The sequence below is a fragment of the Ranitomeya imitator genome, chromosome 8 (assembly GCF_032444005.1).
Source record: "Ranitomeya imitator isolate aRanImi1 chromosome 8, aRanImi1.pri, whole genome shotgun sequence".
NCBI lineage: Eukaryota > Metazoa > Chordata > Amphibia > Anura > Dendrobatidae > Ranitomeya > Ranitomeya imitator.
Window position 1 is genome coordinate 17,441,798 of NC_091289.1, and position 24,235 is coordinate 17,466,032.

The following is a 24,235-nucleotide window of genomic DNA, read 5'->3' on the forward strand; positions in this document are numbered from 1 at the left end:
ATCGGTTGATTACAGCCATTTTTTTTATATGGCTAAAGCCCCCCCCTTCCCCCGGACCACCAGGATTCTGCTGAACCAAACTTCGATTGCTGTTGGTTTCTCTGGTCATCAGAGTTCAGTTCGGTAGAAAAATGGAAATTCGGGATCGAGGCTGAAATGCAAAAATTAAAATGCGGCAAAAAAAAAAAAAAAAAAAAAAGTGATAAAATTGGGACTTTGGTCATTTCTTCTTGGCAGCTTTTCCTTTTCCTTGCAGCTCCACTTCTACCGGATAGTGATCGCTCACGTTCAACGCCTGCAAACAAAAATGAGGACAGCGGAGGGATGTATGCATTAGTTTCTACAATTATTGCCCTTCCCCGCAGGCTTTAGCCGGCACCTGCTCTTATACTGTTTTATTAAATTCTCTTATTCCCCATGACATAAGATTTCTGGAGAACTTTCTTTATATCATTCCTGTTATAGCTCCTGGAAATGTGCAAACGGGGTGTCGCCATTACCCTAATCACCAAGGATCAATTCCTACTTTGATGATCCCTGCCAAACTTGTGCAGATAATATGACCAAATACTGTACCTCTAATTAGAAATGTTTTATAGTTCTCCTGATTAGCTGTGTTGCTTAGCCTATGTGCAGGGCATTGCAGTAGCTTGGGTATCCACGGTTATGACTACTCCTACAGTAACAGTTAGTTGCTAGTGGTCGTAACCATGGATACCTAAGCTACTACAATGCCCTTCACATGAGGTAAGCGACATAGCGAATCAGAAGAACTATACTACATTTCTTCGTGGAGATTTTTGCTAATATTATTACACCTACTACATATTGGAATGGAAATATCTCTTCAAGCTCACCTCCTCATCAGTCAGTTTATATTCTTCCTGGAAGTTGAAGGGCTTGGCTGAGTTCGGGACGATATGCTGGAACAGGTCATCGTGAACGACTATCCTAAAGACGAAAAAAATAAAAATGCTTTTTCTATGAGAATCTTTACCTTCTCTTGCCACCTTCATTTATAATACCCGGGCAGCTCAACTTTTGTAAAATTCAAGGCTGCCCTTCGATAAAGTAATTTTTGGATAAACTATGCAGATGACTGTCTCGAATTTGCCAAGATTCTATAAAAAAAAAAAGTGCAAATTTTGGCCCTTTGATTGTTTCTGGAGGCCTGGTGTCTTTGCCGGCATGCATTTCCAGTTGTATCTCACATTGTAGCTGTCTGGAGGGCATTAAAGGACTCCTGGCCAGTCCGAAATCATAAGGATAACTGGATGTAGTCCACCGGTAAACAATCATAAAAAGTATCCAGCAGGGATTATAAGCTCATCAGTAGATGCTTTGTACGTACCGGTCGTATGAGCAGTCCGTCGTATTGGTGGCCGTAGTGTCTTTGTCATCGGCAATCAACCAGTGGAAGCTTTTATCCGTCCTCAGTCTTATCGTTTTCATTTTTTTGCCCGAGACGTACGCTCCATCGGCATTGAAATCTCCCAGAAACATAATATTCTATATAGTGAAAAGATTTTTTATTAATGCATGAAGGTTAAAGCTTACTTATTAATTAGAGAGAAAAAAGTGTCGTATGTGTGAATAATAAAACTTTGTAAGATGTTAACCTTCCGGCTGCCTGTGTATAAACTCTGGTCCAGCATTGAAGCCATATTTCCAAAAAAAACCTCTTAAGTCACCATGTAGCCCAAGCCTTAAAGTGATGTTCTAATCCAAAATAGACAGTTGACTTTCTGTTAGTAAGTAAGTTAGAATAGCTGCAGAAGTTTGGAAATGTCGTTTGATTTATTTATAGAGAAAGTTAGAACCATTTTCTATTCACTTCCTGTTGTCCTTTTTTTCAAAATGGCCACCACATCTAAACAAAAAAAAATGCAAATACAGTATCTCTAAAAGCGAATAAAACTTACGGTAATTACCAAATTTTGGCTGATTCTCCAGTAACTGATTAACTAATATGTGGCCAGTTTTACACTATAGTTCTAAATCCCCTTTAAATATTTCACATTAAGCAATGTGATTGTGAGCTCTTCTCGCCAAATAATGCATCCAGACCCTCATTATATCATAGGTTAAGACTGTAACATAAAAAACATGGTAATGGTGACAGTGTTCCATCACCTTAGTCTCCCACTTCTTTTTAACATCAAGATAGACATCATACAGCTCATCGATCTCCTGGACGGAGTCTTTGGGGGTTGTGTGCACCGGGATAAGGACGAAATCCTTCACAGCTGGAAAGCAAATACATTTTTTGTCTTAAACTGCATAGTTGCTGAAGGGCTGAAACAATGGCCCACGGGCCTCTCCCACCTCCTGCTGTCACTGCTATCCAGATCGGTGGGATGCAGACAGCAGTGAATACATTGGTGGAGGAGTGGTCTCGCCAATCTGCATGTGAGACAGCAGTTGCAATGACATCATTTCATTGCATCATTTGTGCACTGTGGAGAGTCAGTGCATCGGAGACAGGAGCAGAGGCAGAGCGCCGGGAGAACAGGAGCGAGGTGAGTATGTGGTGGTTTGTTTTTCTCACGTGTATGGGATACCAGACCAATGCCCTAACCCCATAAGTTCCCTCTCCAAAATCACTGAAGGACAGCTTGCTGATCTTCTCTTCAAATCACACCTCCTCCCCAACCTCACCACCACACTAATCCCATCCCAAACCCATCTCTTCAACCTATCACAAACTTTTTGTACCTTCCCCTCTGCTTTCAAACATGCCACAATCACACCTATCCTCAAAAAGCCTTCACTTGACCCGAACTATTGCTCCCATTTGCTTCCAAACTGCTTGAGCAGCACGTCCACGCTGAACTTTCCTCTCACTTTGCATCTCTCTCTTCGACAACCTACAATCTGGCTTCCGTCCCCACCATTCCACTGAGACTGCCCTGACCAAAATTACTAACGACTTACAGCCAAAGCTAACAGGCAATTCTCTATACTCCTTCTAGACCTGTCCTCTGCCTTCGACACAGTTGACCACTGCCTCCTACTATAGATCCTCTCTTCCTTTGGTGTCAAAGACCTTGCCCTATCTTGGATCTCCTCATACCTTACCAACCGCACATTTAGCGTTTCCTACTCCCATACTACCTCTTCATCTCTCCCCCTCTCTGTTGGAGTCCCCCAAGGCTCTGTTCTAGGACCCTTACTCTTCTCAATCTATACACTTGGCCTGGGAAAACTCATAAGGTCCTATGGCTTCCAGTACCATCTAGATGCCGATGACACACAGTTACCTCTCTGCTCTCCAGAATCCCAGAGTGTCTATCAGCCATATCCTCCTTCTTCTCCTCTCGCTTCCTCAAGCTCAACGTGGACAAATCTGAACTAATTATCTTTCCTCCATCTCGCATATCTTCCCTACCTGATCTATCAAAATAAATGAAATCACACTTTCCCCGGTCCCCGAAATCCGCTGCCTCGGAGTAACCCTTGACTCTGCCCTGTCCTTCAAACCGCACATCCAAGCTCTCGCCACCTCCTGTCGCCTCCAGCTCAAAAATATTTCCAGAATCCGTTCTTTCCTCAACCCTCACTCTACCAAAATGCTTGTACGTGCCCTCATCGTCTCCCGCCTCGACTACTGCAACATCCTCCTCTGTGGCCTATCTTCTAACACTCTCGCACCCTTCCAGTCCGTCCTTAACTCTGCTGCCCGACTAATTAATCTCTCGTTGCTACACTCCTGCTTACCCTCTTTGCAAATCCCTTCACTGGCTCCCAATTTCCCAGCATATCCAGTTTAAACTACTAACATTGACCTACAAAGCCATCCATAACCTTTCTCCTCCGTATATTTCCACACTAATCTCCCGATATCTTCCCTCACGCAATCTCCGGTCCTCCTAAGACCTCCTTCTCTCCTCTTCGCTTATTCGCTCCTCACCCAATCGCCTCCAAGACTTCTCCTGAACATCCCCGATCCTCTGGAATTCTGTGCCCCAACATGTCCGACTATCCACCACATTTGGATCCTTCAAAAGAAACCTGAAAACCCATCTCTTCAAAGAAGCTTACAGCCTGTAATGACCACACGGCCACCTCAACACCATCGGAGCTACTGCAACCCCCGACCTACTGTCTCCTTCCCCATAATCTTGTAGAATGTAAGCCCGCAAGGGCAGGGTCCTCGCCCCTCTATATCAGTCTGTTATTGTTAGTTTTGTTTACTGTAAGTGATATTTATATTTTGTATGTAACCCCTTCTCATGTACAGCTATATAAATAATAATAATAGACTCCTATGTACATACAAATATTTATGTGGGGATTCAAGACCTGTATAGGAGGCTATGTGGGGGGCTCACGCTGTGTATAGGGGATGTGTGTGAGAACTCAGGTGGTGTATAGGGGGGGCTGTGTCTGGGGGCTCGAGGCAGCGTATAGGGGTGTGTGTGTGGGGACTCAGGTGGTGTATAGGGGGCTGTATGTGAGGACTCATGAGGTGTATAGGGGGTATGTGTGGGGGGGCTTATGCGGTGTATAGGGGGTGTGTGTGAGGACTCGTGAGGTGTATAGGGGGGCTGTGTGTAGGGGTTCATGCGGTTTATAGGTGGGCATTAGCATGCTTAATTCGTCTGTCTTAAGTGATACAATTATTATAAAATAATTATAATTAACATATTAATACTGAGAAGAATTAATTTCAGCCTATTGGTCCAACCCTCCGCAACAGTCAGCGGCATCTCATGTGTCCCCTTGGGAAAATTAATTGCCCACCCCTGCACTAAGAGGTTATTCCCATCATCATACATGGATATTTTCAGATTGCATTTTTTTCAATTTACTGCTCACTAAAATTTGCAGCCGTTCTATATATAACGCTTTTCTTTTGCTTACCCTAGGAAACTGACCACTGTTGCTTTCTAGTTTTATGCCCTTAAAGGGGTCGTCCGCTTTAGGGTTTAGGGTTTTTTTTTTTTTTCCTTAAGTGCAGGTAATTGGGGATAAAAATCATTTTTGCAATTGAGTTTCCTTTACAATTTTGCATTATTTGCCTTCTAGAGCCGCTGTGTTGTACTGTCTATTGCTGACTGCAGAATGAGTTAACTGAGAATCTGCCAGTTGGCCACCTATGAGGCCTGATGAAGTTGTTTTGTTTTTCTGAGCTCACAGCTGATTTATGACCACAGACCACATCAAAGTTGAATGTACAGGAATACAAACAGCCTGAAAAAGCCAAACCGTGCAACATTTTTAATGAAATCCAATAGCAAAAATTATTTTGGGCTCTACGTGCATTTAAGTAATATTGTCCCAAAAAGTCCCCTTTAAGAAGTTTGCTGCCATGTCAACCGCCCCTTTGATTCCCTCCCCCACTCAGGTCACAAGCTTCTGACCTGTTTTGACATTTTTGGGGCATTTTTCATACCTGTCTTTTTGGATTCGAATCTGAGAATAAAAGGTTCTCTTGCAAAGGAATCCTCATCCCCCTCCTGCATCTCCTCATACTGGTACTGCTCCTTCACCGACACCAAGTCACCCCTGCAACACAAACACGGATGATACTGAGACAAGTAGGGATTACGGTGCAAAATGATTGGGCTGAGATGCAATACCAGACACGACCCATAGACAAGGGAGGCGCTGTTATATATATATTTACATACAAAGTTTGGACACACCTTCTCTAAAATTTAAAGATTTTTCTGTATTTTCATGACTATGAAAATTGTATATTCACACTGAAGGCATCAAAACTATGAACTAACACATGTGGAATTATATACTTAACAAAAAAAGTGTGAAACAACTGAAATTATGTCTTATATTCTCGGTTCTTCAAAGTAGCCACCTTTTGCTTTGATGACTGCTTTGCACACTCTTATATAATTCCACATCTGTTAATTCATAGTTTTGATGCCTTCAGTGTGAATGTACAATTTTCATAGTCATGAAAATACAGAAAAATCTTTAAATGAGAAGGTGTGTCCAAACTTTTGGTCCGTACTGTGTGTGTGTGTGTGTATGTATATGTATATATATATATATATATATATATATATATAAACAACCCCTTCAAATTCAGATAAGATTTTTAGAAATATTGAATTTCGTGTGACCAGCTGCTGTAATAAACATGCATTACCTGAAGATGAAGAGATATTGCTCCTTATAGTCATTTCTTCCCAAAGGTTTGCTTATTATGTATGTATACGATACACCATCCGCACATGTGCTGGATAGAGGAAATTGGGAAGGAAAAAAGATTACTTTTACACAATGTTTTCAGAACAAGGACAATTCCTTAAAAGTTTTTATCAGAATTACAGGGCAGACATTTTGGGCCCTGTTTCCCATAGCAACCAATCATAGCTCAAGTTTCATTTCAAAAACCTCTCTGGAAAAATGAAATCTGCGCTGTGATTGGTTGCCATGGGCAACACAAACAATGTCTTTGTTATGGTCAGGCCTAAGGCCTATTCAACTTGCAATCTTAAGACTATAGAGAGTGGCTGCGGTCCTGATTATGGTGGGACCAAAGCAGGGTGAAAATACACTTTAAAGGGGGAGTCATTGTCATTTGTGAGCAGTGAGGTGAATAACTTATAATGCCCTGTGGTATGCGGCAATGCTTGTATGTACATAATGTGTGTGTGTGTGTATATATATATATATATATATATATATATATATATATATATATATATATATATATATATATATATACAGTGGGGCAAAAAAGTATTTAGTCAGTCAGCAATAGTGCAAGTTCCACCACTTAAAAAGATGAGGCGTCTGTAATTTACATCAAAGGTAGACCTCAACTATGGGAGACAAACTGAGAAAAAAAATCCAGAAAATCACATTGTCTGTTTTTTTAACAATTTATTTGCATATTATGGTGGAAAGTAAGTATTTGGTCAGAAACAAACAATCAACATTTCTGGCTCTCACAGACCTGTAACTTCTTCTTTAAGAGTCTCCTCTTTCCTCCACTCATTACCTGTAGTAATGGCACCTGTTTAAACTTGTTATCAGTATAAAAAGACACCTGTGCACACCCTCAAACAGTCTGACCCCAAACTCCACTATGGTGAAGACCAAAGAGCTGTCAAAGGACACCAGAAACAAAATTGTAGCCCTGCACCAGGCTGGGAAGACTGAATCTGCAATAGCCAACCAGCTTGGAGTGAAGAAATCAACAGTGGGAGCAATAATTAGAAAATGGAAGACATACAAGACCACTGATAACCTCCCTTGATCTGGGGCTCCACACAAAATCCCACCCCGTGGGGTCAGAATGATCACAAGAACGGTGAGCAAAAATCCCAGAACCACGCTAGGGGACCTAGTGAATGAACTGCAGAGAGCTGGGACCAATGTAACAAGGCCTACCATAAGTAACACACTACGCCACCATGGACTCAGATCCTCCAGTGCCAGACGTGTCCCACTGCTTAAGCCAGTACATGTCCGGGCCCGTCTGAAGTTTGCTAGAGAGCATTTGGATGATCCAGAGGAGTTTTGGGAGAATGTCCTATGGTCTGATGAAACCAAACTGGAACTGTTTGGTAGAAACACAACTTGTCGTGTTTGGAGGAAAAAGAATACTGAGTTGCATCCATCAAACACCATACCTACTGTAAAGCATGGTGGTGGAAACATCATGCTTTGGGGCTGTTTCTCTGCAAAGGGGCCAGGACGACTGATCCGGGTACATGAAAGAATGAATGGGGCCATGTATCGTGAGATTTTGAGTGCAAACCTCCTTCCATCAGCAAGGGCATTGAAGATGAAACGTGGCTAGGTCTTTCAACATGACAATGATCCAAAGCACACCGCCAGGGCAACGAAGGAGTGGCTTCGTAAGAAGCATTTCAAGGTCCTGGAGTGGCCTAGCCAGTCTCCAGATCTCAACCCTATAGAAAACCTATGGAGGGAGTTGAAAGTCCGTGTTGCCAAGCGAAAAGCCAAAAACATCACTGCTCTAGAGGAGATCTGCATGGAGGAATGGGCCAACATACCAACAACAGTGTGTTGCAACCTTGTGAAGACTTACAGAAAACGTTTGACCTCTGTCATTGCCAACAAAGGATATATTACAAAGTATTGAGATGAAATTTTGTTTCTGACCAAATACTTATTTTCCACCATAATATGCAAATAAAATGTTAAAAAAACAGACAATGTGATTTTCTGGATTTTTTTTCTCAGTTTGTCTCCCATAGTTGAGGTCTACCTATGATGTAAATTACAGACGCCTCTCATCTTTTTAAGTGGTGGAACTTGCACTATTGCTGACTGACTAAATACTTTTTTGCCCCACTGTATATATATATATATATATATATATATATATATATATATATAATCAGACCGCAGCGCCATTTACCTGTTTAACTCATCCACAAGTTTTTTTGCTGCTTTCTCCTTTGCATCAAAGACTTCCAGTAGCACGATGATGTCGTAGCGTGACACAATCTACAAGAGGAGCAAACATGAAGCGTAATCCGTGCCCTCCATTATCTTATTTTAAAATGACATACAAATCCAATTAATCACCTTTTTCTGCCAAATAGGATATTATACAGTGCTGTGCAACAGGTGTGGAAAAAAAAATAGCTGGAAAGTAAGAATGCGCTAAATCACATGAATATGTGGTGCGATCGCCCTTCATCTTCAAAACAGCAGATAAACATCACTCACACATATCACACCTTATTTTGTTATCCTGCGATCTCTCAGGACTTACAGTACATAGATGCTCATGGCAACCCATTGCCACCCCGCGATCGTGCCACTTGGAGGTGATGGGGCCCGAACAGTCGCATCACCCTGCCCAACTTAAAAGGGGTCGTACTGTCACAACATAGTGATGACCTATCCTCAATATGTTAATGCCGTTCTGCAGTATCCGGCAGCGGCTGCTACATATTGAATGCAGCAGCTCCTTACAAAGTGTTTACACCCGGCAGAACTAATAACAGATGGTGAGTGTGGGTGCTGGTATAGATCATCAATATGATATAATTGGACAACCCCTTTAAGCTCTTCACCACCTTTTGATTTTCCATTTTTGCAATTTTGTTTTTTGCTCCCCTTCTTCCCAGAGACATAACTTTTTTTTTATTTTTCAGTCAATACGGCAACGGCACCATTTATTTTACCATATAGTGTATGGGAAAAAAAATTCCAAGTCCGGTGAAATTGCCAAAAAAAAGTGCAATTCCACATTTGTTTTTTTTTCTCCCCATGTTAAGTAAATGGTAAAACTAACCTGACAATATGATTCTCCAGGTCATTACGAGTTCGCAGATACCAAACATGTATTGGTTCTCTTTTTATTGAACTGGTGAAAAAAAATCTAACGTTTGTAAGAAAAGAAAATGGCGCCATTTTCCAAGACCCCTGGCGTCTCCGTTTTTCAGGATTTGGGACTGGGTGAGGGCTTGTTTTGTGAGTGCCGCGCTGACGTTTTTATTAATACCATTTTGGGGTAGATACAATGCTTTTATTGCCTGTTATTGCTTTTTATTGCAATGTTGCAGTGACCAAAAAATGTAATTCTGCCTTGCTGATTTTTTTTCTCTTTACGCCGTTTACTGATCCGTTTAATTTACTTTATATTTTGTTAGATTGGGTTTTTCCGAATGTGGCGATACCAAACGTGTATTTTTTATTGTTTTATTTTGAATGGGGCAAAAGGGAGATAATAATAATAATATAATAATAATAATCTTTATTTTTATATAGCGCTAACATATTCCGCAGCGCTTTACAGTTTTGCACACATTATCATCACTGTCCCCGATGGGGCTCACAATCTAGAATTCCTATCAGTATGTCTTTGGAATGTGGGAGGAAACCGGAGTGCCCGGAGGAAACCCACGCAAACACGGAGAGAACATACAAACTCTTTGCAGATGTTGTCCTGGGTGGGATTAGAACCCAGGACCCCAGCACTGCAAGGCTGTAGTGCTAACCACTGCGCCACCGTGCTGCCCATTATGAACTTTTCTATTTTTTAATATTTTTTAAAACATTTTTTTTTTAACTTTTCACTTGCTTCAATAGTTTCCTTAGGAGACTTAAAGCTGCGACCTTCCGATCGCTTGTGCTACACATAGCAGGGCTTTAACACCATGTACAGTAGAAATCGCGATTTTAAAACACTGGCCTCAGGCTGGCGTTAATAGGAAATCTGCAATGACAGGCACAGGGGTCTTCTGCAGACCCCCTGCTGTCATAACAACCCATCGGCACCCTGTGATCATGTGACAGCGGCACAGATGGGCTTGTGTTATTATGCGCATCAGTTTTGCGTGAGTCAAATGCTGCTGTCGGTGAGTGACAGCGGCATTTAACATGTTATCAGCCGAGGGTGGATCGAGATTCCACCCGCGGCTGTTAGAGGCACATAACAGCTGATCAAATCAGCTGTCATGTGCCTGGAAAGATATGTGCTCCAGCGCTGATGGAGATGAGCTTGGATGGACCTATACAAGGTTGTAAAGGGGTTAAATGCTGCTGGCAGTGATTGAGAACTGCATTTTGGTGGGTTCACAGCAACGATCGTAGCTTAGATTGCTGCAGTTAAAGGCAGGTTCTCAGCTCCTAAGCCTGCACCATATACCCTCACTCTCCCCATGAGAGCGGGAAAGTGACAATACTGATATTTACTGTAGACTTAAGATTTAAAGGGTTTTTTTGCTTAGGACAATCAACAGTAATCTGCAAGGAGAACTGGCAGAGGCAGCAAGTCTTCAATTTCCCTGCAGCAGCCCCACAGTGGAAATGCATCGTTACACAGCTCTTATCTTTTCATGTAATCGATGAATATTTCGGGTCCTGGCGTCCTGTGAGTAGCACAATACCCAGTAACTTACTCTGGCATCAGACCTCCATTTCCAGGGCATATCCTTACTCAACCCCTGTGCACCCACCTTGGTAATGTGTGAGAACACTTTGGAGTTGGTGCATTTCTTCAGGCCAAACCTGCGGACGTTGAACGAGGCAATCTTCATTGCTTTACACCGGCTGCTCGGAAAAAGATGAAGAAGACAAGACATTTTCCTGGTGAAAACCACAGTCTCAGCTGAAAAGTTTCCACTTCCTTCTGCAAGATACTGAGTTTAAGGGGTTGTACAAGATTGAGAAAAAACATGGCTGCTTTCTGCTTGTAACAGTGCCTCGCCCGATCATTGCTTGTGTCTGATATTGCAGTTCAGCTTCATTAAAATAAATAAGACTAAGCTGCAATACTATTTGCAACCAGTGGACAGGTGTGGCGCTGTTTTAGGAGGAAAGCCTGTTTTTTTTTAGTATTATACAACCCTAATATAGCACCTCCCTTCTCTATGTGATTGGGACTGGTAGTAGATTGAAAATGGTATCCGGCACCGTCAGAGATGAGCCGTGCCAGTGACGATGTGACCCCACAAACCTGCTGAGACATGGGAACGATTGTGCAGGTGTACTGTTCAGACCATGCATGTTACGTGCCAACTGTATACACATCTCAGAAGGTCATAAGATCTTCATCAGCACTGATCGATCCCTTTAAGCAGAGCTGCAGTACCAGACACAACCTCATAGGAGAGATTGGCGCTGTGTTGGGTGCTGCAGTTTTGAGAGATGATTGAGATCCAAACATGGCTTGGAAACATTAAAACTTTGCAGTAATGGATCATAACGAGTCTGCAATACCAGACACAGCCTGCGGTCAGGAGTGATGCTGTTTCCTAATAAAAGAGCAGCCATATTTTTCTCATCTTTTAACTGCACGAGGCATCAAATTATAAAACCCCGTTTACACAGGTAAAGTATAAACGTACCGTCCTGCTGCGATGGTGACTAGTGCATAATATAATATTAGCTACTTTTTAGATCACGGTTTATTGGAAATGATAGAATCATTGCCTCTTCACTTCAAGGTGTCTATTTATTTGTGTAAAGAAGTCATAAAACGGGTCATTACAGATCATGGAATGTGAAGAATTTTCTGCAATACCGTGGAGCGATGGAGTTATTGTTATGTGGAAACGCAGCGATGAAGAGTCTGAAGCAACACAAGAAACCACAGCAAAGTGTTACAGGCTCGCTGCAGATACTGGAAAGACGCAATAGAAACCTCTCGCTTCGGAAGACCCGGCATGTTTGTGCGTTACACAGATATAGATCAACGTGTAATACCTAATTTCACCTATTGGTGGCGCTGCAGAGAAAAAAAACCATGAATGATCGCTGAGGGTTCCAGCAGCGGGAAACACTGTGGTAATATTGTCTGTGGACCTCTATAGCAAAAGCAGTAAGAAAAGCTTAACGTAGTTATCCTACCTATCAGGCATGCCCACCCACCACTTTATTCTAGCCCTGTTTTTGTGATCGGGATAGGGGGTCTTACTAGTCAAGCCTCCAATGATCAGCAAGTTACTAGCTATCCTTATAACTTGGCAAGTTGAGATATATATTTATGGGGACACCCCCACTGGTCAACTGTTTGAAGCGGCCATAGCGTTCATTTACAGTGCCTTGAAAAAGGATTCATACCCCGTGAACTTTTCTATATTTTTTCGCCTCCACAAGTCATATAATTAGTACATTGCGTCCTCCTGTGTGTAATTTATTCCCAGTATAATTACAGCTGTTCTGTGAAGGCCTCAGAGGTTTGTTTGGGAATATTAGGGATCAAACTGCACCATGAAAACCAAGGCACACACCAGACAGGTCAGGGATAAAGTTGTGGATAAAAGTAAAGCAGGGTTAGTCAAACTGCATCATGAAAACCAAGGCACAAACCAGACAGGTCAGGGATAAAGTTGTGCATAAAAGTAAAGCAGGGTTAGTCAAACTGCATCATGAAAACCAAGGCACACACCAGACAGGTTAGGGATAAAGTTGTGGATAAAAGTAAAGCAGGGTTAGTCAAACTGCATCATGAAAACCAAGGCACACACCAGACAGGTCAGGGATAAAGTTGTGCATAAAAGTAAAGCAGGGTTAGTCAAACTGCATCAAGAAAACCAAGGTACATACCAGACAGGTCAGGGATAAAGTTGTGGATAAAAGTAAAGCAGGTTTAGGCTATAAAAAAAAATAACCCAAGCTTTGAGCTTCTCACGGAGCACTGTTCAATCCATCATCCAAAAATGGAAGGAGTATGGAACAACTGCAAACCTACCAAGACATGTGCTGCCACCTAACTTGGCATCCCAAGCAAGGAGAGCACTAAAAGTGAGAAGTCTAAAAGAGGCCCATGGTCAGTATGGAGGAGCTGTAGAGATCTGCAGCTGAGGTGGGATAATCTGTCCACAGGACAACCATTAGTAAAATGCTCAGCAAATATGGTCTTTATGGAAGAGTGGCAAGAAGAAAGACATTTTTGAATCCAATCACAATAAGTCCCATTTGTAGTTTGCAGAAAGTCATGTAGTGGTCACAGCGAGCATATGGTGCTCTGGTCAGATGAGACCAAAGTAGAACTTTTTGGGTTAAATGCAAAATGCTATGTGCGGCAGAAAACTAACATTGCACATCACATGAAAACACCATCCACACCGTCACACATGGTGGAGGCAGCATCTTGCTGTGGGTAGGCCTTTCTTCAGCAGTGACAGAGAAGCTGGTCAGATGGGAAAATGGATGGAGCTAAATACAATGCAATCCTGAAAGAAAAACTGTTAGAGGCTGCTAAAGACTTGAGACTGGGGTGTAGGTTCACCTTCCATCAGGACTACGACCTTCAACATAATGCCACCGCTACAACGGATGGTTTAGTTCACAGCCCATTCATGTGTGTGAACGACACAGTCACAGTCCTGACTGAAATCCCATTGAGAAACTGTGTCAAGACTTGAGAATTGCTGTTCACAGATGTCTCCATCCAATCTCACTGAGCGAGAGCGCGGGTGCAAAGAAGAAGAGGCAAAAATATCACCTCTAAATGTGCAAACCCCAAAAGACTGCAGCGGTAATTGCAGGGAAAGGTGGTACTACAAAGTATTGTCTCTGGGGGCTGAATACATTTGCACGTCACAATTTTCAGGTTGATATTTGTTAAATATGTAGAAAACCTTGTATCATTTCCTTTACACTTCACAAGTACGGTATATAGTGTTGTTATATCACATAAAATCCAAATAAAACACATTTAAGCTTGTGGGTGTAACGGAAAAAAAAGTGGAAAAGTTCATAGGGTATGACTACTTTTTCAAGGCACTGTAGATCACTCCATCTATCTACTTGTCAGCTTATGTCACTAAAACAGACTACAGAGTAGTCAGACCCCAATATTCTGGGGGAAGACCATCAATGTTCTGATCCCGGAATGCCCCTTTACTCACTTCATACATGATTATTTCTACAACTTTTAATATGTTTTGGGTTTTTATTCCTCAATATATGGCAGATATTTGTCAGCGAGAACATTCTTGTTTACATCCAGAAGCAGCAAGACAGGATAGATCCGATACTGTTCACACAAGACATTGCTACAATTGTATCCACTCCGGGCAACTTGTAAGCTATATCCATCTGCAGATACACAAGTACGCAGGGCTGTTTGCTACAATGTATCAGACAAGTGTTGCTCACATTGCATTGTCTAGACTGGATACAGGTATTTCCACTTCCAGCTGTACAAGGTGGATTGTAGATGTTCTCATTCAGTGGCAGCGAGAAAAAAAAAAAAGTCTTGAAAATTGTGAGAAATTAAAAAATTATATTTTAGAAATTTGTCAAACATTTAATTTCTATAGGGATTAATCCTTATCTATGAAAACAACTAAAACCACTGCAAGAGCACGGCAGCTGCTAAGGAAAAGGGATGCTGTAATATATACTGTAAAAACTGTAGGGGGCGCTATTTCCTGACATATTCTTTTATTATTATGTATTGCTTATATAGCGCTATCATATTCCGCAGCAATTTACAGACATCATCACTGTCCCCATTGGGGCTCACAATCTACATTCCCTATTAGTCTGTCTTTGGAGTATCGGAGGAAACCGGAGAAACCCACACAAACACGGGGAGAACATACAAACTCCTTGCATATGTTGTATAGGGTGGGATTTGAACACAGGACCCCAGCGCTGCAAAGTGCTAACCACTGAGCCACCGTGCTGCCCTCTCTTTAGGTTCTTCTTAATAAAGATATTGATCTGGTTGGAAACCCATAGAAGCAATAAACAGCCTCCCTCCCTCAGCCATAACTACAAATTCATTACTCAGGGGTCAAATATTAACCTGTAATATAATAGTAATTTGAGCCCTAGTTGCAAATTTACTTAACCCCCCTTAGTAATATCTTAACCGATGGGCATATTATAATTTGTTGCACCCCTATAATAAAAGCTACGATGGATCGGGGCTCATACTAGACTGATTCTTTCTATAAAGTGGGCGTCTTGTTAAACTTTGGAGACCCTGGTTTTAAATTAAATATAGCTTATGATTATGAATAATAATAACAATATAAATGGAGGTGACAACAGTAACCTAATGACATAATAAATCTCTATATCTCATGATTAATCTATATAAATCCTCAATATATAATAAAGTCCCGACTTACTGTTGTCTCTGGAAGGCTCCTTAAGACTTAGAGGCAGCGAGAGCAAAGTCAGATAATGCTCCTTTCTAGAGAACAAACAAGAAGAACCAGATTTTTCTTTTCCTAAATAGTACAAGGTATGTGCCTATATGATATACCGCCCCTATCCAGAAAGTCAAAACACAGTGGCTACATGAATGGAATTTGGTTAATAGCATGTAGCCACTAATTGCAATGGGTGTGTTGTTCTCCAGGACCTGATAACGATCTGAGTGTCACAGTCTCCATTTCCCATCTTTAAAAACGGTCTGGTTTAAATCACGCATATTGTAGTGGCACAAATTATGAGAATTCTGTTTTGAGAATAAATATTACCTATGTACAAGAATATAACTACTATAATACTGCCCCCTATGTACAAGAATATAACTACTATAATACTGCCCCCTATGTACAAGAATATAACTACTATAATACTGCCTCTATGTACAAGAATATAACTACTATAATACTGCCCCTATATACAAGAATATAACTACTATAATACTGCTCCTATGTACAAGAATATAACTACTATAATACTGCTCCTATGTACAAGAATATAACTACTATAATACTGCTCCTATGTACAAGAATATAACTACTATAATACTGCCTCTATGTACAAGAATATAACTACTATAATACTGCTCCTATGTACAAGAATATAACTACTATAATACTGCCCCTATATACAAGAATATAACTACTATAATACTGCCCCCTATGTACAAGAATATAACTACTATAATACTGCTCCTATGTACAAGAATATAACTACTATAATACTGCCCCCTATGTACAAGAATATAACTACTATAATACTGTCCCTATGTACAAGAATAAAACTACTATAATACTGCCCCCATGTACAAGAATATAACTGCTATAATACTGTCCCTATGTACAAGAATATAACTACTATAATATTTCCCCTATGTACAAGAATATAACTACTATAATACTGCCCCCTATGTACAAGAATATAACTACTATAATACTGCCCCTATGTACAAGAATATAACTACTATAACACTGCCCCTATGTACAAGAATATAACTACTATAATACTGTCCCCTATATACAAGAATATAACTACTATAATACTGCCCCTATATACAAGAATATAACTACTATAATACTGCCCCTATGTACAAGAATATAACTACTATAATACTGTCCCCTATGTACAAGAATATAACTACTATAATACTGCCCCCTATATACAAGAATATAACTACTATAATACTGCCTCTATGTACAAGAATATAACTACTATAATACTGCTCCCTATGTACAACAATATAACTACTATAATCCTGCCCCTATATACAAGAATATAACTACTATAATACTGCCCCTATGTACAAGAATATAACTACTATAACACTGCCCCTATGTACAAGAATATAACTACTATAATACTGTCCCCTATGTACAAAGAATATAACTACTATAACACTGCTCCCTATATACAAGAATATAACTACTATAATACTGCTACTATGTACAAGAATATAACTACTATAATACTGCCCCTATATACAAGAATATAACTACTATAATACTGCCCCTATATACAAGAATATAACTACTATAATACTGCCCCTATATACAAGAATATAACTACTATAATACTGCTCCTATGCACAAGAATATAACTACTATAATACTGCTCCTATGTACAAGAATATAACTACTATAATACTGTCCCTATGTGCAAGAATATACTATAATACTGTCCCTATGTACAAGAATATAACTACTATAATACTGCCCCCTATGTACAAGAATATAACTACTATAATACTGCCCCTATGTACAAGAATATAACTACTATAATACTGCCCTCAATGTACAAGAATATAACTACTATAATACTGCCCCCTATGTACAAGAATATAACTACTATAATACTGCTCCCCATGTACAAGAATATAACTACTATAATACTGTCCCTATGTACAAGAATAAAACTACTATAATACTGCCCCCCATGTACAAGAATATAACTGCTATAATACTGTCCCTATGTACAAGAATATAACTACTATAATATTTCCCCTATGTACAAGAATATAACTACTATAATACTGCCCCCTATGTACAAGAATATAACTACTATAATACTGCCCCTATGTACAAGAATATAACTACTATAACACTGCCCCTATGTACAAGAATATAACTACTATAATACTGTCCCCTATGTACAAGAATATAACTACTATAATACTGCCCCTATATACAAGAATATAACTACTATAATACTGCCCCTATGTACAAGAATATAACTACTATAATACTGTCCCCTATGTACAAGAATATAACTACTATAATACTGCCCCCTATATACAAGAATATAACTACTATAATACTGCCTCTATGTACAAGAATATAACTACTATAATACTGCTCCCTATGTACAACAATATAACTACTATAATCCTGCCCCTATATACAAGAATATAACTACTATAATACTGCCTCTATGTACAAGAATATAACTACTATAATACTGCCTCTATGTACAAGAATATAACTACTATAATACTGCCCCCTATGTACAAGAATATAACTACTATAATACTGCTCCCCATGTACAAGAATATAACTACTATAATACTGTCCCTATGTACAAGAATAAAACTACTATAATACTGCCCCCATGTACAAGAATATAACTGCTATAATACTGTCCCTATGTACAAGAATATAACTACTATAATATTTCCCCTATGTACAAGAATATAACTACTACAATACTGCCCCCTATGTACAAGAATATAACTACTATAACACTGCCCCTATGTACAAGAATATAACTACTATAATACTGTCCCCTATATACAAGAATATAACTACTATAATACTGCCCCTATATACAAGAATATAACTACTATAATACTGCCCCTATGTACAAGAATATAACTACTATAATACTGTCCCCTATGTACAAGAATATAACTACTATAATACTGCCCCCTATATACAAGAATATAACTACTATAATACTGCCTCTATGTACAAGAATATAACTACTATAATACTGCTCCCTATGTACAACAATATAACTACTATAATCCTGCCCCTATATACAAGAATATAACTACTATAATACTGCCCCTATGTACAAGAATATAACTACTATAACACTGCCCCTATGTACAAGAATATAACTACTATAATACTGTCCCCTATGTACAAAGAATATAACTACTATAACACTGCTCCCTATATACAAGAATATAACTACTATAATACTGCTACTATGTACAAGAATATAACTACTATAATACTGCCCCTATATACAAGAATATAACTACTATAATACTGCCCCTATATACAAGAATATAACTACTATAATACTGCCCCTATATACAAGAATATAACTACTATAATACTGCTCCTATGCACAAGAATATAACTACTATAATACTGCTCCTATGTACAAGAATATAACTACTATAATACTGTCCCTATGTGCAAGAATATACTATAATACTGTCCCTATGTACAAGAATATAACTACTATAATACTGCCCCCTATGTACAAGAATATAACTACTATAATACTGCCCCTATGTACAAGAATATAACTACTATAATACTGCCCCCAATGTACAAGAATATAACTACTATAATACTGCCCCCTATGTACAAGAATATAACTACTATAATACTGCTCCCCATGTACAAGAATATAACTACTATAATACTGTCCCTATGTACAAGAATAAAACTACTATAATACTGCCCCCCATGTACAAGAATATAACTGCTATAATACTGTCCCTATGTACAAGAATATAACTACTATAATATTTCCCCTATGTACAAGAATATAACTACTATAATACTGCCCCCTATGTACAAGAATATAACTACTATAATACTGCCCCTATGTACAAGAATATAACTACTATAACACTGCCCCTATGTACAAGAATATAACTACTATAATACTGTCCCCTATGTACAAGAATATAACTACTATAATACTGCCCCTATATACAAGAATATAAGTACTATAATACTGCCCCTATGTACAAGAATATAACTACTATAATACTGTCCCCTATGTACAAGAATATAACTACTATAATACTGCCCCCTATATACAAGAATATAACTACTATAATACTGCCTCTATGTACAAGAATATAACTACTATAATACTGCTACCTATGTACAACAATATAACTACTATAATCCTGCCCCTATATACAAGAATATAACTACTATAATACTGCCTCTATGTACAAGAATATAACTACTATAATACTGCCCCTATGTGCAAGAATATAACTACTATAATACTGTCCCCTATGTACAAAGAATATAACTACTATAATACTGCCCCCTATATACAAGAATATAACTACTATAATACTGCCTCTATGTACAAGAATATAACTACTATAATACTGCTCCCTATGTACAACAATATAACTACTATAATCCTGCCCCTATATACAAGAATATAACTACTATAATACTGCCCCTATGTACAAGAATATAACTACTATAACACTGCCCCTATGTACAAGAATATAACTACTATAATACTGTCCCCTATGTACAAAGAATATAACTACTATAATACTGCTCCCTATATACAAGAATATAACTACTATAATACTGCTACTATGTACAAGAATATAACTACTATAATACTGCCCCTATATACAAGAATATAACTACTATAATACTGCCCCTATATACAAGAATATAACTACTATAATACTGCTCCTATGCACAAGAATATAACTACTATAATACTGCTCCTATGTACAAGAATATAACTACTATAATACTGTCCCTATGTACAAGAATATAACTACTATAATACTGTCCCTATGTACAAGAATATAACTACTATAATACTGCCCCCTATGTACAAGAATATAACTACTATAATACTGCCCCTATGTACAAGAATATAACTACTATAATCCTGCTCCTATGTACAAGAATATAACTACTATAATACTGCCCCCTATGTACATGAATATAACTACTATAATACTGTCCCTATGTACAAGAATATAACTACTATAATACTGTCCCTATGTACAAGAATATAACTACTATAATACTGCCCCTATGTACAAGAATATAACTACTATAATACTGTCCCCTATGTACAAAGAATATAACTACTTTAATACTGCTCCCTATATACAAGAATATAACTACTATAATACTGCCCCCTATGTACAAGAATATAACTACTATAATACTGCCCCTATGTACAAGAATATAACTACTATAATCCTGCTCCTATGTACAAGAATATAACTACTATAATACTGCCCCCTATGTACATGAATATAACTACTATAATACTGTCCCCTATGTACAAAGAATATAACTACTTTAATACTGCTCCCTATATACAAGAATATAACTACTATAATACTGCTACTATGTACAAGAATATAACTACTATAATACTGCCCCTATGTACAAGAATATAACTACTATAATACTGCCCCCTATGTACAAGAATATAACTACTATAATACTGTCCCTATGTACAAGAATATAACTACTATAATACTGCCCCTATGTACAAGAATATAACTACTATAATACTGCCCCTATGTACAAGAATATAACTACTATAATACTTCCTCTATGTACAAGAATATAACTACTATAATACTGCTCCTATGTACAAGCATATAACTACTATAATACTTCCTCTGTGTACAAGAATATAACTACTATAATACTGCCCCTATGTACAAGCATATAACTACTATAATACTGCTCCCTATGTACAAGAATATAACTACTATAATACTGCCCCTATGTACAAGAATATAACTACTATAATACTTCCTCTATGTACAAGCATATAACTACTATAATACTGCCCCTATGTACAAGAATATAACTACTATAATACTTCCTCTATGTACAAGCATATAACTACTATAATACTGCCCCTATGTACAAGCATATAACTACTATAATACTTCCTCTGTGTACAAGACTATAACTACTATAATACTGCTCCTATGTACAAGCATATAACTACTATAATACTGCTCCCTATGTACAAGAATATAACTACTATAATACTGCCCCTATGTACAAGAATATAACTACTATAATACTTCCTCTATGTACAAGCATATAACTACTATAATACTGCTCCCTATGTACAAGAATATAACTACTATAATACTGCCCCTATGTACAAGAATATAACTACTATAATACTGTCCCTATGTACAAGAATATAACTACTATAATACTGCCCCTATGTACAAGAATATAACTACTATAATACTGCCCCTATGTACAAGAATATAACTACTATAATACTGCCCCTATGTACAAGAATATAACTACTATAATACTGCCCCTATGTACAAGAATATAACTACTATAATACTGCCCCTATGTACAAGAATATAACTACTATAATACTGCTCCCTATGTACAAGAATATAACTACTATAATACTTCCTCTATGTACAAGAATATAACTACTATAATACTGCCCCTATGTACAAGAATATAACTACTATAATACTGCTCCTATGTACAAGAATATAACTACTATAATACTGCTCCTATGTACAAGAATATAACTACTATAATACTGCTCCTATGTACAAGAATATAACTACTATAATACTGCCCCTATGTACAAGAATATAACTACTATAATACTGCTCCTATGTACAAGAATATAACTACTATAATACTGCTCCTATGTACAAGAATATAACTACTATAATACTGCTCCGTATGTACAAGAATATAACTACTATAATACTGCCCCTATGTACAAGAATATAACTACTATAATACTGCTCATATGTACAAGAATATAACTACTATAATACTGCCCCCTATGTACAAGAATATAACTACTATAATACTGCCCCTATGTACAAGAATATAACTACTATAATACTGCTCCTATGTACAAGAATATAACTACTATAATACTGCCCCTATGTACAAGAATATAACTACTATAATACTGCTCATATGTACAAGAATATAACTACTATAATACTGCCCCTATGTACAAGAATATAACTACTATAATACTGCTCCTATGTACAAGAATATAAGTACTATAATACTGCTCCTATGTACAAGAATATAACTACTATAATACTGCTCCTATGTACAAGAATATAACTGCAATAATACTGCCCCCTATGTACAAGAATATAACTACTATAATACTGCCCCTATGTACAAGAATATAACTACTATAATACTGCCCCTATGTACAAGAATATAACTACTATAATACTGCTCATATGTACAAGAATATAACTACTATAATACTGCCCCCTATGTACAAGAATATAACTACTATAATACTGCCCCTATGTACAAGAATGTAACTACTATAATACTGCTCCTATGTACAAGAATATAATTGCTATAATACTGCCCTTATGGATGTGGTATATAGCTATATATATAACTTTACACTGTGTGATGGGTTCCTGGTGGCGTTTGCGGTATTACAGTCAGTGATGACCTTACAGTTTCTCGTTATCTCCACGGTTTTTCACATGTAGCAGAATTATCACAGTATAAATCTGCTGTTTCACCGTCTTATCTTCCGTCTTTTCCTGCTATCCTTTCTTTTGCTTGAAAATATGAAGAAGAATAAGCAGTTTCTTGAAGTCTGTATTTTCTTGTCCGACATTTATCTGTCGGCTCAGGACACGAGCTTATCAGCAGACGCAGTATGGGCATATTGGGCATAATGGAGTTGGGAGTCAATGCTCAGGGGTCCCTGGTGGTCCCTATACACATTATGTTGATGATACATATCTGTTTTATGTTTTAATATGTCACCTTTAGGTTTTGAATAATCAGCAAAAATCTCCACTTAGAACACGGAAATATGGAAGCTATTCTCATCTCATGTACATCTTCTACCCTGCAAGACGCAACCCGTCCTTACATGAATTAATATTAGACAAGTCTGCGCACCCTGGGGCCATAACCAGAATTATGTCACAATGGAGGATTATATACGCCTTGCAACAACATTGTATGGACCTGATAGCTTAAAGGGGCTGCTCACTTTACACAGGTCCTTTTTATATGTGAGAGATGGGAGACCTTCTGATTTCTATGTAGTATTTTATTATCAACCTCTGCAGTGATCCAAAGTGGACAAGCCCTTGGAAAATATATGGGTCCCTTTAAGAAAATCCATAGTGTACCTGTTATTTTTTCAGGCCTTCGTGCGATCCTCCCTCGTCTCTGCTGAATGAATGCGCAGCTGCCTGTTATAATCACTTTAGGTACTTTGTTCCCTACAGGTGCGGTTTGTTATTGAGCGATATCCGGTATCAGAACGTGTCATGTTTCTCCGCTCCGACACTTTTAGGGCATTGCTGATTGGCTGGGTGCAAATGAAGATCTCGTAATTAGTTATAAAGTAACTTACTGGAATTGTTGAAGGGTTAATCCGAAAATCATTTATGGTCAGAAGTAAAAAAAAAAAAAAAAATAACCCAAAGTTTCTCCATGTTCTGACCCTCTATGAAGTTTTACGTTTTTCTACAGCACATCCGCAGGTGAAATTAGGTATTACACGTGACCATTTACCAGCACCTGGCAATCCCAGGAGAATGCACATGGCACATAGGGGTCCACTCAGCCCAGGTCTCAATTTGTGT

At 38.4% G+C, this 24,235-nt stretch overlaps 1 protein-coding gene across 2 annotated transcripts; it reads right to left on the reverse strand.

Annotated features, from left to right (window-relative positions):
• Nucleotides 1-154: 154 nt before the first annotated feature.
• On the reverse strand, nt 155-23,913 carry LOC138647456 (deoxyribonuclease gamma-like). Of its 2 annotated transcripts, XM_069736461.1 has the most exons (10): nt 23,777-23,864; nt 15,543-15,607; nt 10,911-11,004; nt 8,360-8,448; nt 6,113-6,202; nt 5,396-5,508; nt 2,134-2,246; nt 1,352-1,509; nt 858-951; nt 155-295 (listed from the first exon to the last, which is right to left on the reverse strand). In XM_069736461.1, exons 3-10 carry the CDS (start codon nt 10,989-10,991, stop codon nt 221-223), a joined length of 813 nt encoding a protein of 270 aa, XP_069592562.1. In that variant the 5' UTR covers nt 10,992-11,004; nt 15,543-15,607; nt 23,777-23,864; the 3' UTR covers nt 155-220. The 2 variants fall into 2 exon arrangements, with proteins under 2 accessions (XP_069592562.1, XP_069592563.1); XM_069736462.1 differs by lacking the exon at nt 15,543-15,607 and having other exon boundaries at nt 23,777-23,913.
• Nucleotides 23,914-24,235: the final 322 nt, after the last annotated feature.